General features: G+C 36.8%; 1 protein-coding gene across 1 annotated transcript; it reads left to right on the forward strand.

The window, feature by feature from the left end:
• The first annotated feature begins 8,217 nt into the window (after positions 1–8,217).
• LOC131875235 (uncharacterized) lies at positions 8,218–8,574 on the forward strand. Its single transcript, XM_059219306.1, has one exon. The coding sequence runs from the start codon at positions 8,218–8,220 to the stop codon at positions 8,572–8,574; it is 357 nt and encodes a 118-aa protein (XP_059075289.1).
• The last annotated feature ends 10,756 nt before the right edge of the window (positions 8,575–19,330 follow it).

The raw sequence follows: 19,330 nt of genomic DNA on the forward strand, positions 1-19,330 counted from the left end.
CAAATAAATTGAATAATTTATTTAATTAATAGGAGAAGAGGGTTAAGATGAATTAATTAAATATATTAATTTAATTAATTATTGATTGATGGTTAAATAATCAAATAAATACTAAATATTCATTTTAATTAAGTGGACAGATTTATGTGACTACATTATCATTCCGAGAAAGTTGCAATATTTGTACAAGTTTTCTATAGACATGCACAATTTCAGGTGGATGGTATAGAGAGTACTGAAAATGAACGCATTATCACCAAGGAGGTTCATTTCTATATCAGTGATGATACATGTCATGATAGGAGCTATGTAGCACATTGTTTTGGAATGTTTTTTGAAGATATTAAAAAATGTGGGATAGATTGTACACAACATTGGATTTGGTCTGATGGATGTGCCGGTAAGTGTTAGATTTGAAATTGATAAATCATTTTTTATTTTTATTTGATTTGATTTTATAACAAGTCAAACACACACACACACAAAGTTTTTGTGGATCTTCTTTGAGAGTGGACATGGAAAAGGAGAGCATGATGGAGCAGGAGCATGTGTGAAGCGTGCACTTCACCAACATGAACTTGCAGGTATTCTCTTTATAGTTGTGTACAATTTTAATTTAAAAGAAGATCTAAGAAATATACTCTTCTAGAGTATGCTCGGTTAAAAGCAAATCCTGTTAAAGATTACAAACACATTGCTAGATGTGACTCGGTTAAGGGATTTCCCTCAGATCTGTTAGGATCTTCACCTTGTTAGAAGCGACCTTGTTAAAGGATTTCAAACACTCAATCAGAATGTCACCTTGCTAGAGGGCTTTACAAATAAGACTGTTAAGTCCACTCGGTTAAGAGATTTTCTGTCACTTTCACAAAATAACAGTAATAAAAATCTATCTGCAACTTCACATCTAAAATGCTAAAGCAGATTCTTATTTGCTCAATACAATCTAGACATAGAAATAATCTTGTCCATCTGTTGGGCTTCTATACTCTGTTATTCAAACAGGTCTTCAAGCTTCTATGCTCGGTAATCACTATGTAGCATCCCTGTGCATACATTTGCCCGCATGCATTGTTTATCAACAGTTCCCTATTTATAAACAATTAGCTAACCGCTTAATCTCCTTGATCACATTTCCCATGATCAATCATAGCCATCGGATCTTCAATCTTGTCCAGGTTCAATGTATCCTTCGATCTGAAAAACGTTTTACCTCGCCTTGGAACTTGCATATATTTCTTGGAACTTGTGCTAGGGTATTGCTGTTCAATCTGAGCTGTAGATCTTCCTGCTGATCTTCCATTGCCATAGATTCTTAATAAACTTTATTTACAACATACCAATCATTTAATCAGTTCCAGCTCATCAGTTTCCTTCATTAAATAACACATGTAAACATTTAATGCATTCTGTTACAGCTCGGTTACAACTTGGTTACAACTTGATAAATACTAAACTTCACTCGGTAGACATTCTGCCTTCATTAATCGATAGCGATAACCTTAGGGTTTACCAACTAGGATCCTTAGGGTTTACCGACTAGGTTCTATGCTTGGTAACATAGTATAGTTTTAACCTTACAATTTACAAAATATGTATGATGTCAAAACAATCTAAACATCATGATCTCATCATTGTCTAACTCGGTAATAGTTGCCCATTGAATACCTTATTCATCCTCTTATTCATCATAATCTTTCTATGTCTTTTACCGACATCTTTATACTCTTCAAATCATACTTCTCAAGATATGGCAACATCATACTGAATTAGAAAATCAATTTCTTGACATCAATGACAAAATAATAATATTAAGATAGTAAACATCCTTAATCAGTTATATCCATAATCATCAACAACCTTCTCAATATCCTTGTTGAAATTCCAACAATCTTCCATTGTCTGTTATAATGCCAAATGCTAACAATATGTTCGAGGAGTTTTAAGTTAACTTGTCATGTTTGAACAAGTAAATTATATTCGATAGGTTGTATTTTGATGAACTCATATTTTCTAGGAGTAGATTATATATATATATTCTGATGCAAACACTAGTTAGGAGGGACCTCAAAGAGATCGATCTGAACCGATCAGCAAGAGTAAACACACCGGAAATACAAGGATATCATGGAGGCAATGCAAAACAGAATGAATTATATCATGAAAACTGATTATAATCAATCGATAACAACCGGGTTACAAAAACTGGCTCACTGGCCTACTAAAACATGCTCAAATATAGAACAAGTCACAACCGGGACCTCAAATCTTAAGATCTAGCTTCTATGTTCTATATTTTCTCCTATCTACATTCTAATGCTTAATTACAATGATTTATACGATCCAAGGGGATCTGGTCGGCCCAAAAAGGGATCGAATGACGAAGAACAAGACCTAACATGTAAAAACAACAAGGTCGGCCTCCGCCAAAGAAATTCCTCCGAACAATCAAAAGGATGAAGTGTAGATCAAAGGGAAGGTCCTCCACATGCCAAGGAACATCAGAATCAATGCTTAAGGATCCGCAAGCTACGGAAGGGATCCAATAGATCACAAATGCAAATAGGTCCAGGCAACCGATACCAGAAAACTATCTTGGAAATCGGTAGCAATAACTTGCCAGAACATGTGTTGGATTGATGATGATTGTAATGATTGTAATTCATCATATATTGTCATTGATGAAACACATACACACACATATATTCATATTTTCTACCAGTATAACTTCAGATTGTTTATACTACAACTTGTATATTAAAGGTCTACATCCAAACCAATACATGGTGACAACTGGTATATATATTAATACATAGAGACAACTAGTGAATACACATAGCTCGACAACAACATGAAGATCGAGTGGAGATTATCACAGAAGCATCAAGGATAATGGTTTATATGTTTAACTCCAACCGGTATTGAATTGTTCCAACAGATACTCATTGTTTGTGTGATGAGTTATCCTTACCGACAAATTTTGGTGGTATTTTTGTGATGAGTTATGATCACTTGAACAAATACACTGCACCAAGGTAATTGTGTTATGATTTCTAGAGGTTGACATGAAATCTAAAATGTCTATATATTGACATCATAATGAATCATTTATATGTGATAGAAAGTAATATGCTATGTGCAAAGGCAGAAGTGTTAAGTCGCAGAGTATGTTGGTAAAGAGGAGTTAAGTGCGGAGAAGAGGATCTATATAAGAAATTTGTGCTATCACTAGATCACATTACCTATTGTTTTCTAATCACTACAACAGTCAAATCCCCTAACCATGTAAGCTCTAACAAGCTTCATTGTTCAAATCCTTTAACCGGGTGATCCATTAGTTTGGATTCAAAAATCCTCCACCGAGGTTACTCCTTACAGGGTACTACCTTTTACAGGGTATAGCTTTTAACTAAGCTTTGGGATCTTTAATAGGATTCTCTTTTAGCAGAACATTTTTGTAGACCCTAACTAGACAGTTATCTATTACTGCAGATAGTTAATTTGGGAGTTCCATCTCACCGTGGTTTTTACCTATTTGGGTTTTCCACATGCAAACACTTGTGTTATGGTGGATGTTTTACTTATTGTGGATGTTGTTATATCATTTTTTATTGCATGTATATTGTTTATCAAACTTGTTAAGTTTATCCACCAGTCAATGTTTAAAGTAGCACTTGTTTTGGTGTCATTGATTCAGCCCCCCTCAATCTCAGTGATTTTCAAGTTCATCAATTGGTATCAGATCCTAACTTCCTTAAAGCCTAATCGCTTGGAAGAAAACCCTAAAGCTATCATGGGGGATATGAGATACTTTGAGATGGCTAGAGAGCTTGAAGCTAGTAGGAATGAGCTTGAAACCCTAAGGGTCAAACAGATTTGACAATGTCAAAGTACATTTTGATTCATTCTCTAAAGATGAAAAGAACCAAATCATTCAACAGGTAATCAATTATTTGTGCCATTACAATAGATTACCACATGATCTTGAAAAAGATATCTCTAATTCCTTGTATACTATTCTTTTGAATAAATGGGAGGAAGCAATAAAGCAAGAAAAAGGAATCATAGATGATGTTTTTGTACAATATTTTCCTAAATTGTCAGAAGATGAGTTGAATGAATTGGTTGATAAGTATAAAGTTATGTTTTCTTGCAAATCAAGAAGATTGAAGCTGATCAATGGAAAAGTGAAACCTTTTGAGACTGAGACTCGTCAGATTGCTCGTAATATCAATCGTATGGAAGATCTTATACAGTCTTCTAAGGATGAACAAGATATTGTTGATCGACTTGAAATGGATGATGAATAAATTGTGCAAGCTGATGTGGTCTATCTTGTCAAGAAGAAGGATGCCACTATTATTCAAGTTGTTGATGATATTCAGGATACAATTGATCTGTCTGGAGACAACATTGCACCAGATAAGCAGCCACCTGAAATCACTATTTTACAAGTTACTTCAGTTGAGAAAATGACAACTCAACCAAGAGTGTGGCTTGATGATGATTGTAATGATTGTAATTCATCATATGTTGTCATTGATGAAACACATACACACACATATGTTCATATTTTCTACCGGTATAACTTGAGATTGTTTATACTACAACCGGTATACTAAAGGTCTACATCCAAACTGGTATATGGTGACAACCGGTATATATATTAATACATAGAGACAACTAGTGAATACACAGAGCTCGATAGCAACATGAAGATCCAGCAGAGATTATCACAGAAGCATCAAAGATAATGATTTATATGTTTAACTCCAACTAGCATTGAATTGCTCCAATTGGTACTCATTATTTGTGTGATGAGTTATCACAAGTTGTGATGAGTTATCACAAGTTGTGATGAGTTATCCTTACCGACAAATTTTACCGGTATTTTTGTGATGAGTTATGATCACTTGACCAGATACATTGCACCTAGGTAATTGTGTTATGATTTCTAGAGGCCGACATGAAATCTAAAATGTCTATATATTGACATCACAATGAATCATTTATATGTGATAGAAAGTAATATGCTATGTGCAAAGGCAAAAGTGTTAAGTCGTAGAGTATGTTGGTAAAGGGGAGTTAAGTGTGCAGAAGAGGATCTATACAAGCAAGTTGTGCTATCACTAGATCACATTACCTATTGTTTTCTAATCACTGCAACAGTCAAATCCCCTAACCGGGTAAGCTCTAACAAGCTTCATTGTTCAAATCCTTTAACCGGGTGATCCATTAGTTTGGATTCAGAAATCATCCACCGAGGTTACTCCTTACAGGGTACTACCTTTTACAGGGTATAGCTTTTAACTAAGCTTTGGGATCTTTAACAGGATTCGCTCCTAGCAAAGCATTTTTGTAGACCCTAACCGATCGGTTATCTATTACTGCAGATAGTTAACTTGTGAGTTCCATCTCACTGTGGTTTTTACCCATTTGGATTTTCCACGTACAAACACTTGTGTTATTGTGGATGTTGTTACATCATTTTTGATTGCATGCATATTGTTTATCAAACTTGTTAAGTTTATTCATCGGTCAGTGTTTAAAGTAGCACTTATTTTGGTGTCACTGATTCACCCCCCCCCTCTCAATGCTTTTCAAGTCCATCAACATGATCCAAATGCTCTGTGGTTTGGGAATAAGGTAGATGATCAAGTCCTCAAGAAAAAACTCAACTCCTCAAGATCCGATGAGCCAATGCCAGAAAATGCAGAATGAAATACTGAAACTGCAAAACAGAAAACAAATATTTTTGGTTGATGCAAGATTGCCAAGAACCGGGGATGCTCCTACATCATGTATATATACACGTGTTTACATTTGGATAGTGTGGACATTTAATTTTGTGGATGCATTTATTTTACGTTTTATACGTTGAATTTATATATTTATTCTTAAATTATATTTTGTGTCTATGCATTGAATGTATGTATGGATTTTAATTTTTAAGTGTATTTATGTGTATGGATTAATTTATATTTACACATGTATGGATTCATTTAATTATGTTGTCTGAAGGGGTCGTAAGGTATTTTAAGGGGTCTTAAGGGGATTTTTGCAACGTGGTCATAGTGCATGTTTATAGTTACACCTAGATTGAATAGTGCATGTGTGAATCACCTATTTAAATCATCTTTACATGTATGTATACATGTATTGATCCATTTATATAAATACATCTATAAATTCATTTATATATATTGTCTTAAGGGGATATTTGCATTAGGGATATTTACATCTATGGATTTATTTTTATTTAAACTTCTATGGATTAATGTATTTTTTATGATCTTATATCTATTGATGTAATTTTAATGTATTTAATTATGTACCTTAGGGTCTCTAACATCTCCACCATGTGCATGTAGGACTCTAGAACATTTATGTGATGAAGAGCTCACCCTGCGTGATAGTCGCTCATCCTGCAATGTTGAAATTTTGTTAGATATAAATAACTTGAAATTAAGATCATTACCTATCCCTTTAAATAGAACTTAAAAACAAACAAAATTTAATTTAAATTTTATATACCTGTGTCTCCTGATGAACAGGGTCAGTGGTTGTTATAGGAGTTGAGAAAATACAACACCACATGAGCCCAAATGATCTCTGCAAGCTGAAAAACCTATTACAAGGAGAAGCAATGAAGCACATCACAGAAGGAAAGAATACATAGGAAAAATATGCTCCAAAAGATGAGAGCTCAATAATCTCCAAAATGTATTGTCAATAATAATCCTTCTTCATACAATGAAAAGAAAGAACTCAACCTTTAATAGGTCAAGAAACCCTAAAAGGGAAAACCTAGGTTTGCACATAATAATTAATTAAAATAATTAATTATATGCACCTAAAGTTAGCTTAAGTGTAAAAGAGATAAAGGGAACTTAAATAATTAAACAAATAATGTTTAATTAATCAAGTAAATACCCGAATACTCTAACACCCCCCCTTAAGCTAGACTTAGGGAGAAGCTAAAACCTCGAATGACTACTGAAAGCAATAAAGATGGGTCTGGGCAACAAGGCCTGATCAGGTACCCAAATACAATGAAATCTCTATGAACTGGAGAAATAGAGAAAACCACGTGGGAACAAAACTCTACTCCAAAAAGAGATGAAAAAGAATATCACTGAAGCATGAAGAACCTGCAAACTCTGTCAAAAAATAACTGCTGATCTGGAGAACATCCATTGAACTAGAACATGACCAGGTAGAGAAGACTGTAATCTGCATGAGTGCCCTCAAATGACACTACTCGAATCAGGAGGCAAATAAGGCAGAGAACTGAAATCGAAGATACAGATGGCATGAGAAACCAAAGCCTGGAGAGATAATCAATCGAACCACGGAAGCAGTAGAACCAACAGGATAAACCTCCCCATAATGCAGAAGTGGGAGAGGGACAGGAACACTGAAAAGGACAGCCAAAAAAACTGCATGATGAAGAACCAAGAACATCAAAGGTGCTGAGACACATCATCATGAGGCGAATTTCATGGAAGGAACACTCACTTGACAAAGGAAGATGGCAAACAACAGGCAAACATCAACCCCCTCATGGCACTTGATCAATAATGCATGTACAACAAGACACAAGATATGCAAGATTCCAAGTAAACAATTCATGATGACACTTTATCTCAGTGCATTTGCATAAATACAAGCTACAATGATAAGAAGACTAGAAATAGAAACGTGAACCAAACTAGAGACATCCTACTCAGAGAAGAGATCTCAAGACCTGAAACAACCACGATATCCACCAGAGTGCTGAAAAGAAAAAAACTAAATAAAATATGTATGGAGCAGAATCTAGAAATAAAACTCATATTTCTGGAAAGTACATAGCACAAGCTTTCCGAAAATATAAAGTTTTCGAAAAACAGAGGTCGGATGCTCATTCTACATCTCCCGGAGTGCAAAAATGAGACCTCACTTTGACTGCAAAAAAACATAGTCAAACAGAAAAATTGAAAAAAAATACCAACACCATGAGGTCAACCTCGGAACCAGATTTCCGATGCCTATTCGTTTTCAAAAAAATGACTCTGTATGCCCAAGATAGGGCCAAAAAACCAAACCCCCCCTGAAAAAGCCAAAAAAGGGAGTCTGGTGGCTCTTTGGTGGTATGGTGGCCAGTGGGTGGCAGACTGATGGTGCCCGGGCAGAGCTCCAGTGGCTGAGCGGTGGTCAGCCAGAAAAAGGGGCAGGATGCAGGTGGTAGTCGAGGAGCGGAGCGGCGGCCGGGGGCCGGGTGGTGGCGGTCGGGTAGCCGACAACGTAGGTGGGTGGCGGCCGGGCGGCGGTAAGGCAGCCGATAGTGCAGGTGGGTGGCACGGCGGTGGGAGGCTGGGGAGCCAAGGAGGCCAGCAGGGGGCCGGGTTGGAGGGGGCCGGGAGCCGGCAGGGGGTCGAGAAATCGATAGAGGGTCCGGAGGGCTGGGCGCAGCAGCAAACGACAGGGAGGCCGGAGGGAATAGCCGTTGGCGGGCTGCAGGTGGTGGTACCTACAAGGACAGTTGCAGGCCTACGGGGCCAGGGGGTAGGGGCCCCATGGTACCCTGCGTGACAGGGCTGTACGACTTGGATCTGAGAAAAAAATTCACCCAGAGGCTCAGGAACCAAAATAGGTCGAATTTTATATGACCATAGGGGTTTTTGGGCCTTCTGAGCACGATGGTGAGGTCCGTTTAGGCCCAAAGTACTCAAAAAAGGTCAAACCCTAGGTACATAAATTTTTTTTCTGAAACCCCAGATCTGCTTCCAAAGCAAAATTCTCAAAACAAGATCAGGTAGCTGCAGATCTGAAGGTCTGATACCATATAGGAGTTGAGAAAATACAACACCACAGGAGCCCAAATAATCTCTGCAAGCTGAAAAACCTGTTACAAGGAGAAGCAATGAAGCAAATCACAGAAGGAAAGAATACACAGGAAAAATATGCTCCAAAAGATGAGAGCTCAATAATCTCCAAAATGTATTGTCAATAATAATCCTTCTTCATATAATGAAAAGAAAGAACTCAACCTTTAATAGGTCAAGAAACCCTAAAAGGGAAAACCTAGGTTTGCACATAATAATTAATTATATGCACCTAAAGTTAGCTTAAGTGTAAAAGAGATAAAGGGAACTTAAATAATTAAACAAATAATGTTTAATTAATCAAGAAAATACCCGAATACTCTAACAGTTGTGTGCAAATATCCATACATGGATCCTAACACAATTCCTTATAGTTCACAAATTATAATTAAATAATTAAAAAATTAAGCATATACAATCAAGTAGAGAGTTTTTAAATTAAAATTATTTCTAAAAAATTCATACATGATTTGCAACGTGTAATGCTCGTTTGATCCTGCTGATTTCAGAATCATGCAAGGAGCCCACTGCAGCATCACCCTTAATGTCTGAATCCATAAGTAGACTAGTGTACACCCCCCAAACTCCAGTACTAGGTGTTGTGAGATCAACTGATGTATGAATAGGAGGAGGAGGTGTATTCTGGCCAATTGGTGTATGCTGGGAGGGGCAGTAGGATGTGCAACAACAACACGCTGAGAATTTGTAGGCTCACCATCATGGCTACAAGCAACCGGTGTACCAAGTACACGTCTAACATGTGCTGAGGCCTCCTCTAGAGAGATCCCATGCTCCATATCAATAATCGGTATGCATCTAAGAGATCACTGGATAGACATGCACTCATCTGTCATAAAGGATCTATTTCATGTATGCATGCAATATCCATCGGCTATGGTATGTTTGCTCGAACATAGGGATTTTAAATCGCTGATGCATCATCAGTTGCATGAATCCTACTATGAGAGCATAGCAAATATCTACCTACATAATTTGATGTCATCTTGTCGACCTGTGTGGCTATGGTAGCAATACTGGAAAAAATAGACTGTCGAGTGTCATCTGGTGCACTATCCATTGCACGTGCCAGTTCCAAATGTTTTGGAAGAACCAAAAGGTTTGGACCAATCAATTCCCGCTTATTAACGGGTTGTGATGCATTAGGTCATCTAAACTTATCTGAAAATCTACCTCTCCCTTGCCCAACATGTGTAGGAAAATCTGTGTAGTCAACATCGTACCCCAAATGGAACTCTGCAAACAATTGTTTGCAGAAATAAAGGGGAAAATCATTCTTTTGGGGCCACATATGATGAGTGGACAACCATCTAGGATATATAAATGGTGCCACTATTACATATGTGCACCTAGTAGGCATATAACCCTTCATCCTACCCATGGACTAATAATGAGGGAACATGGTCTTCACATCAGCGGTAGAAACCTTATCATTAATTGTTTCCCATTTTACGGTACCACGAACACTACGTGAAAGGGAACTATAGAATAAAGTAGTGTTAATCTCATCATATGGATTATAAGTGTCAACTACGTCAATCATATGACGTAGCTCATCTCTAATGATCTCTCCCCTTTCCTTATTTATACGGTTAGGGGTGTTTTACAATGTGTTGTTCAAGTGATCTAGAGCACATTGTAGTGCATGTGTTGTCTGATTATAAAGATGTTGCTTATCCTCAGGAGTTCTTGCAGACCTACATGATGTCTACTCCCTCCCTCCTGGATTAACACTGGACTCAGATCAAGTGCTATGTGAACTAGGCTGATCAGACATGACGATAATAGGAAATGTATAGATATATCTGCATGTGTGCATGCATGTACATACATTACAATTTATATTAAAAAAAATTGTACTTAAATATAAATAACAATTATATAATTTAAATTTTTAATCTAAAAATTGTAGGACAAAATAAAGTGCATTTTTTCAAAAAATATATGTCTAATTTACATACATTTTCATCATTTTAAACATATTTAAAAATATATAAATAGATATAAAAAGAAATTTACACATAAACATACATTTTCATCATTTTAAGTTCATATGAACATATAAAGATATAAAAAGAAATTTAAATACATATACATGTATTTTCAACATTTTAAACATATTTAAATTGATAAAAAAGATATAAAATATATTTAATCATAAAAATAACTATAAGCATGCATGACCCCTTACGACCATATATGACCCCTCAGGACACTATTGGGTCCAATGGGGTCAAATTGGGTCTTAAGGGGTACATTATACCAACTAGGATGCTATAAGGGTCACTTGTTGTCCTAAGGGGTCACACATGTGTTAGAACACATGCATGACCCCTTAGCACTACATATGACCCCTTATAGCATCCTAGTGTGTACGTTGTGCATGCTATTGGGTCATAAGGGGTATGTTATATAAACTAGGATGTTATTGGGTCCTATGGGGTCAAATTGGGTCTTAAGGGGTACATTATACACACTAGGATGCTATAAGGGGTCGTATGTGGTGCTAAGGGGTAGGGATAACTTTAAAAAACCACCCCCCGAGCAACTATGTAAAATCCTGGCGAATCAGACATTATTTTCGGGGGAAAATTTTCATATGGTTGGCGAAAGTTTTTTTTTAAATGGGAAAAAAAATTATTTTGTTTTGGCGATTTTTTTTCCAGGGTAGGAAAATTCCATAAATTTCTAGCAAATAGTACCTTGGTCTATGGGGAAAATATTTATTGTGGGAGGTGAATAATTTTTGTTTATAGGAACAAATATATAATTGTATGAGCGAAAATGTTTACTCCAAAGGAAAAATTATTTAAATGTATTGGTGATTTTTATCCACCGCTTGAAAATTATTTAAATGTATTGGCAATTTTTATCCACCGCTTGAAAATTATTTAATTTGTTTTGGCAAATTTTTTGTTATTTATGGTACAATATATAATTCATTGGAGATTTCAAAAATTCATTGCCATTAATAGACAAGGCACATCACATCACATCAGTACATCACATCACATAATACATTGAGTCCGGACTCTGCACGATGTATCAATAAGCGCGGCCTCTTTGACACGTAAAGGGTGACACATACCTAAAATCTATCAATGATTTTAAACTGTTCGATGATCGTAGATCAATGGCTGAAGTTTTATTTCGGTCCAATTTTCTGAAGAGAACATAGCTCACTAGAAAGTCCCCGGAATGGAATTGGATTCAATAGACACGTATCAAATGTCACAAATCATGATCGATAATTTCGTTCATTTAATATATATCTATTCACTTACGACAATCCACTCTATCCCCACGACTTCCAATGTGATACTTTCCAATTTGGTATTGGTTCATAGCTATTTCCAATTTCACACACTCGTGCATTTATGGGAAAGATTTGCAGAGATACAAAAGATTTAAAAAAATTAATAGCAATTAATACTATTAAAGAAGTAATTATTATAGTCAAGAGCTTCAACAATTTATATACGATCTCTGCTTCTTTCATCTTCAATTATCCTTTGCCATTTGGTAGATAAATCGTCAGAGCTCATGGTATTTTAGGTTTATAGGCTTACTGCTCAGGTTGTTTAATTTGTTAATCTGTTTTTATCAAGATGGACACTCCCATCCGCTTGAGAAGCATTTCTGCAGAGGACCAGAGGGCCTTTCTAGGCTACGTTAGAGACCCAACCCTCCAATCAGTCTGCAAGGAGGTTGGGTCGTTCACCAATGAGGCTGTGCGGATGGTGCTGGGCAGAGAATTTTTGCGAAACGAAAATAGGTACCATGTTAACACGGAGCTTCAACAATTTACATATGATCTCTACTTCTTTCATCTTCAATTATCCCTTGCCATTTGGTAGATAAATCGTCAGAGCTCATGGTATTTTAGGTTTATAGGCTCACTGCTTGGGTTGTTTAATTTGTTAATCTGTTTTATCAAGATGGACACTCCCATCCGCTTGAGAAGCATTTCTGGAGAGGACCAGAGGGCCTTTCTAGGCTCCGTTAGAGATCCAACCCTCCAATCAGTCTGCAAGGAGGTTGGGTCATTCACCAATGAGGCTATGCGGATGGTGCTGGGCAGAGAATTTCTGCGAAATGAAAATAGGTACCGTGTTAACACGGACCTTACATCCCGCTTCTTAGCGTCTCTTCTAGACTTGGGAGGAGACAAGGTGGATATGCTGATGTTATTGAGGAAGGTTTTTAAGGAAGACTTCTTCGGAGATGACATTACTCTTGTCGTTCTTGCAGAAGTAGGGGTGGGGATCCCTTGGGCGAGTGATTTATCCAAGCTTCTCCTCCCTGACCAAACGCTGCCAGTGGCCAGGAAACCATTTCTCCTAAACCTGAATGCGGAGCAACTGACGCGTCACAGAAAATGGGTGCGGATTGGCAAGGACTTCCTCCGAAAATGGTTCCTCTTGGACGACTTTCCAAACTACGTGTGGCTTGAAGAATTCTCTCAGCTTATGATGTCTGGAGAATTCTACATGGAAGGAGGGCCATATTCTTAGGGAAAAATTGTAAACAATTCCACTACCTTTGCCCTAGCCCCGTCCCCTTGTAGTTTTTTTTCCCTATGTCCTTGAACCCTAACAGGCTGAGTGCCAGTGGCTCACTCATTTTGGCTTTTAAGTTTTTGGGGGACTCAAGTCTCTAACAAAAAAATTGTAAATTTCAAAAGCATAAATATTAATGATAACTTTTCAAATTCTAGTTTGTTTTAGTTTGCCTCTTACAGTCTTATGGATATAAAAATGCTTTCTATAATTCTGTTTCATTTTTATTAATTAATTTCTTTCACATTTAATATGAGCTACGTTATTTCTATTATTTATATTATTTGTTAAACAATGGAAATAAATTTAATACCGTGATCTTTTTTATGTAATGCTATAAAAAAAAAAAATTGAATTCGTTCCATTAATTATTTGTACATTGATTATGGTTGATTATAATTTTATAAATATATACTATATAGTCATTCAAAATACAAAATTTTAAAAGTTTCAAGATACAAAAGTTTATCAGTAAAGGTTTTTTCATTCTATTAATTCAAAAGTTTCAAGATACAAAATTTGCAGTCATTCATGCATAAACGCAGACAGAGAGAAAACCATACTGCCCACAACTTATAGCAAGTAGACAAAAAAACTAGTTCATTGCCGATAGGCTGCTCACTCAGTCTCACTATCCCCCTGGGTCGCCTCCTCACAGTCCCTTCCCTCCTCGAAAGTCGATGATTTGGCTTTCCCTTTTGCCGCTTCAACTTTCATTTTTGGAATGCAGTTTAGGCACCCAAAGTCGGGGTCACCCTCCAAGCTTTCCAGTAGCTGTATGGCCCTTCCTTCTTCAGCCCTATCTCTCAATTCCCTACCAACCTCCATCCTTGCCACCACATGCAAAGCCTTCAGGACTTCATTTACCCTGGTTAATTTCACAAAGAGTTTCATCGCTTCCCACCCCACTCAGGCACGTTCATGACACTGGTATTTGATTTCATCCTTTGGGCCATGAATAAAAGGAAGCAACTCCTCCTGGTCGTCCCCTTCCTTAATTCGAATGCCAACTCCCGGCACCACCCACTCTAAGATTGAATCCAGGTTAATCAAAATAGCCCCATCAATCAATTTGACCAATGTGAGTTTTACCTTTTCCACCTCCGGTTCGAATTCATAGGCCCACGCCAGAATCAGAGAGTAAACATCCATGTCAGTTCGATACCGGTGACTAATATGTGCCACCTCCTCTGCAAGCATCAGTCGAGCTGCCGCCCACAACTTCTCCTCCGTAAACCTAAATAGTCCTTGCATTCGTTTATCAGATACTTTGCCCAAAAAGGGCACCAACTTCTTGTCTGTTTGAAGTGTGAAATTGGCCTCCATGGTCACCTGCAATTTCAAAATCACTTCCTGCAAAAAATGTCTTACAGAAGGTACGATTCTACAAACTACAGATTTGTTCTGCTTCAAAGCAAAAACTGGTACAAAAGGTAATAAATTCTACCTCCGTCTTATAGGCTGGGTAATGAATGTGCACGATAAGGCATTAATGCCATGAGATCAAGAAAAATATTTCCTCCCATCCTCCCCTTCCTCTGTTCGTGCGACATGCCGCAGAAAATTCCTTCTGCACCAATTAATCGCCACCTTGGCATTTGTACTTTCCAAATTTGCTCACCTTAACAGGTGAGGATTGCACATTTTTTTAAATTAATACACTAAATTTATGTTGAACTTATATATATATATATATATTTTTAACTATTTTTTAAAATTATATATCGTAAACATATTTTCAAAGAATTTTGTTAAACTTTAAATTAATATTTTAAGTTTAATATTGAATGTTTTCTTTTTTATATTAAACTTTTACCTTTCAAATTGTAAATCAAAATTTATATTTTTATTTAGTTATTTGTTTTATTCTAGAAACTAAGTTTCATGTTTTATATTATTTTTTAATTTCAAATTTTTACAAATTATATTAACATTATATTCAATAGTTATCTCAAACTATTGCACATCTTTAATTACAAATAATATTAACATTATATTTAATAGTTATCTCAAACTATTGCACATCTTTAAAATTTAAATGTCTCTTATTATGGGACCGACGAGATCTGTCAACACTCAAGTTCTCAACAGGTATCATCGTCCGTCAGATGAGCAAAGATCAACGACTAAGGGTGGATTTCAGCCCAAATGTGGGTAGTGAACACATTTGTGAGAACTTCGCCCAGAAATCGGAATTGAACATTTTAAATTTAATTAAATAGAATTAAGTCTATAGTCTATAGACTATAAGTCTCTTTTTTGGGCGGAATTTTAAAATCATTAAATAGACTTTAAAAGAAGACCCGAAAAGTGACATGAGTATGGTGATGTGCCAGAAAAATGGCAGAAGTCGTGGGATCCACTTCATCTGAAAATAGGTACCATCGACCATTGGATGAACAAAGATCAACGGCTAGGGTGGATTTCGGTCCGAATGTGGGAAGTGAACACCTTTCTGAGAACTTTGCCCGGAATTGGACATTTTAAATTTTATTAAATATAATTAAGTCTATAAAGCTTTTTTTCGGGCAGAGGTTTAAAATGATTAAATAGACTAAAAATCAAACCCGAAAAGTGACACGAGTATGGTGATGTGCCAGAAAAATGGCAGAAGTCGTGGGACCCACTACTTCTTAAAATAGGTACCATCGACCGTCAGATGAACAAAGATCAATGGCTTTGGGTGGATTTCGGGGTGAATGTGGGAAGTGAACAGATTTTCGAGAACTTTGCTCAAAAAAGTGACACCAGTATGGTGACGTGCCTGAAAACTGGTAGAAGTCATGGGACCCACGACAACTGACAATAGGTACCATCGTCTGTTGGATGAGCAAAGATCAACGACTCAGGGTGGAATTCGGCCCGAATGTGGGAAGTGAACACATTTGGGAGAACTTCGCCTGGAATTGAAACGTTTTAAATTTAATTAAATATAAGTAAGTCTATAAAGCACTTTTTTGGGCATAAGTTTAAAATTATTAAACAGAGTTAAAAAACAGACCTGTAAAGTCACAATAGGTACCTTGGTCCCTCGTCCATTGGATGAGCAAAGATCAACGACTTAGGGTGGATTTCAGCCCGAATGTGGGAAGTGAACACATTTGGGAGAAATTCGCCCAGAATTGAATGTATTACATTTAATGTCCTCAGAATTTATACTGAAGTAGTGAATGTTTTGTCCTTCAGCATCAAATAGTTATTAATAATAATTAATAAAATTACAACATGATTCTTAATGTCCTCGGAATTTATACTGAAGTAATGAATGTTTTGTCCTTCGGCATCGAATACTTATTAATAGTAATTAATAAAATTACAACATGATTCTAGATATTTTTCCCTTTAGGTTTTACTTTTCTACTTTTCAGAGTTTTCAAAATAAGAGACTCGTAAATCATAATCGTCTTTCATTTCTTGGACAAACCTGTAAATTGAGGGAGATTCAAAAACAACTACTAGATTGAGGAATGCAAGTTGCAATAGAGACTGTCTGCGCCAATCTAGTGAAATAGAAATTCCAATTTCTGGGTAAAATCTAGAACAATTACATCCCGCCTTTTTTGCTTTTGGTAAAATTGTGGTCCAATTTGAGGGTTAGCATTTTCAGGTTTTTATCTAGCATTATTTTGAATTATTAACAATAATAGTGATGGGGAAAATGGGAAGCGGTAGTTCAACAAGAAGCCAAGTGAAAAACAAAATGTACCTAACCGAACTGGTTAAAACAACAGGTTTCACTGATGAATACCATGATATTAATGACCCTACTATCCATGGTGAAAAGCGTATCATAGATATTAGATATACATTGTCTAGTAAGGCGACAGATGCATCCAAGGCAAAATTTACTGTTTTCAACCCAATGTTACAACAAAAAACAAATAAAATCACATCGTGGGATGTTGGATTGGGAAGCATGGTGTTACCTGAAGTATTCCCTTGCCCTGATTTTGTCATGGTCTGCACCAAAAATTATGATGAAGATAAAAAAGCAATTGTCAATAAAAATACAAAAGAGGAAATGCTATCCATAAACGAGGGAGAATTTGCTCATTTGTTGAACCTAGGATGTGAGCCCAAAATTCAAACATCCAAATTGACCTTGAAAAGCTAGCAGGGAATTATGAGAGTCTCGATCCAAGTCACAGATATTCATTTATCAAAGCTCTAATAAAGATTGGTACTGGTATTGTGTTGGATCAGAATCATAAGCCTCCTTATGATTCTAAAATTTTTGTTCCATGGGTTAGGGATATTATTTCCTTGCTGTCATTTTGCCTGGGATTGGAAAATGATAGGGAAGTGGGTGCAAGCCTTCTTGAAATGATTTATAATATCAATTGTGCAGGTCAGCCAGTAAGATATAATTTTATTGAGCATATTGTAAAATCCATGCAAAAACAATTACTAATGATCAAAAAAGGTTCCTGTAAGACATTTAGGTTCTCATCCTACTTGTGCTATATAACTCAAAGATGAACAAATAGTACCAAACTGGTACTGAGAGGGGGGGTGAATCAGTACAGGCAAAATACTATCCAAAACTGGTTTGTCAGCAAATACTCCAAGTGACTGGCAAGTAGTGACTCTGGTTAAAACAGAGTGCAACCGGTAGGACCCAGAACAACTAAAACAATCATAAACCGGTTACTCACTAAGATTTCCTCTTAGCTCAATACTATAGTACCATTACACCCTCATGCATGAACAGGTAAACTATCATCAGATCTTCACAATAGTTAGTTCAATATGTTTTATAGACAGGCATAAAACACAGAACCATCATATGCTCAACAGGTAATAACAAAGCATCACAAGATAAAAGCATCACAAATGACACACATATTTTTCACATGGAAACCCAATTGGGAAAAACCACGGTGGGGATGAATACCCACAAGCTGCTTTTTGAACTCTTTAGAAGTCCACTCTGTTAGGAGCCTTGTCCGGTTAAAGACATTACAATAGGTTCTGATAAGAACCGATCCTGTTAGGGATCACTCGGTTAAGGGATGGCTATAATACCCAGTTAGGGTTACCTTGTTAGAGGATTTCAAGAACTCAATAGCCAAAGGATCTCCAGAGCTCTATAGCTTCCTAGAACTCAATAACTTCAAGTTACCTTGTTAAGGGATTTGTATCAAGCCGGTTAAGGCTACCCTGTTAAGGGATTTCACAACTGTTGAAGTGGTTAAAGATCAACAGGAATTACAATGATCTGGTAACAACACTCAATGCTAATGTAGATCCATTTTGGCTCATCTCCACCTTCTGCACATTCACTTTGCAGGTATCTCTTCTCTCCTTTGGTCTGGCAAGAATTACGTATCACTTTCCTTGGATACATACATACAAATTTTTCCAACAACCTTAGAAAGAGACACAACATCGACCTTATAGGAAACAGACAGGTCGGTAGTAAAAACCCTAAACCCTAAACTCGTTAGGTTAAGCAATTCAAATGGTTCAATCCTGACCGTTGAATCATACTGCATTAAATGCAACACTCTTGAATCGATCTCAAGACATTCTCCATCATCCATTATCCACCGATTTCATGGCGGCTGATAACCCATCACACATTATCACCGTTTGACAAACTTCACACATTCCCAAGGTAGATAGGGATAGTCTTCTTCATGCAAGATCCTTCATGCGCATAGGGCTTACGTGGCAACACGATCTGTTCTCCGTTATACTACTAACTCATCACACAAAGATCACCGATTGAGTTACATAGGCTTGAGGTACTCCAACCGGAAATCCTGAAGTGGAAACTACCTACCAACCGGTAGTCATACAATGCTTCCATGTGCCGGTTCCCATAACTGCATGTCGGTTCATCGTGACATGTCGGTTCATCTTGAACAAATATACCTCTTCACT

This window comes from Cryptomeria japonica, chromosome 4 (genome assembly GCF_030272615.1).
Source record: "Cryptomeria japonica chromosome 4, Sugi_1.0, whole genome shotgun sequence".
Lineage (NCBI taxonomy): Eukaryota > Viridiplantae > Streptophyta > Pinopsida > Cupressales > Cupressaceae > Cryptomeria > Cryptomeria japonica.

Bases quoted from the DNA above. Each gene is read 5' to 3' on its own strand.
- LOC131875235 (XM_059219306.1), top strand. From the start codon at position 8,218: ATGCAGGTGGTAGTCGAGGAGCGGAGCGGCGGCCGGGGGCCGGGTGGT.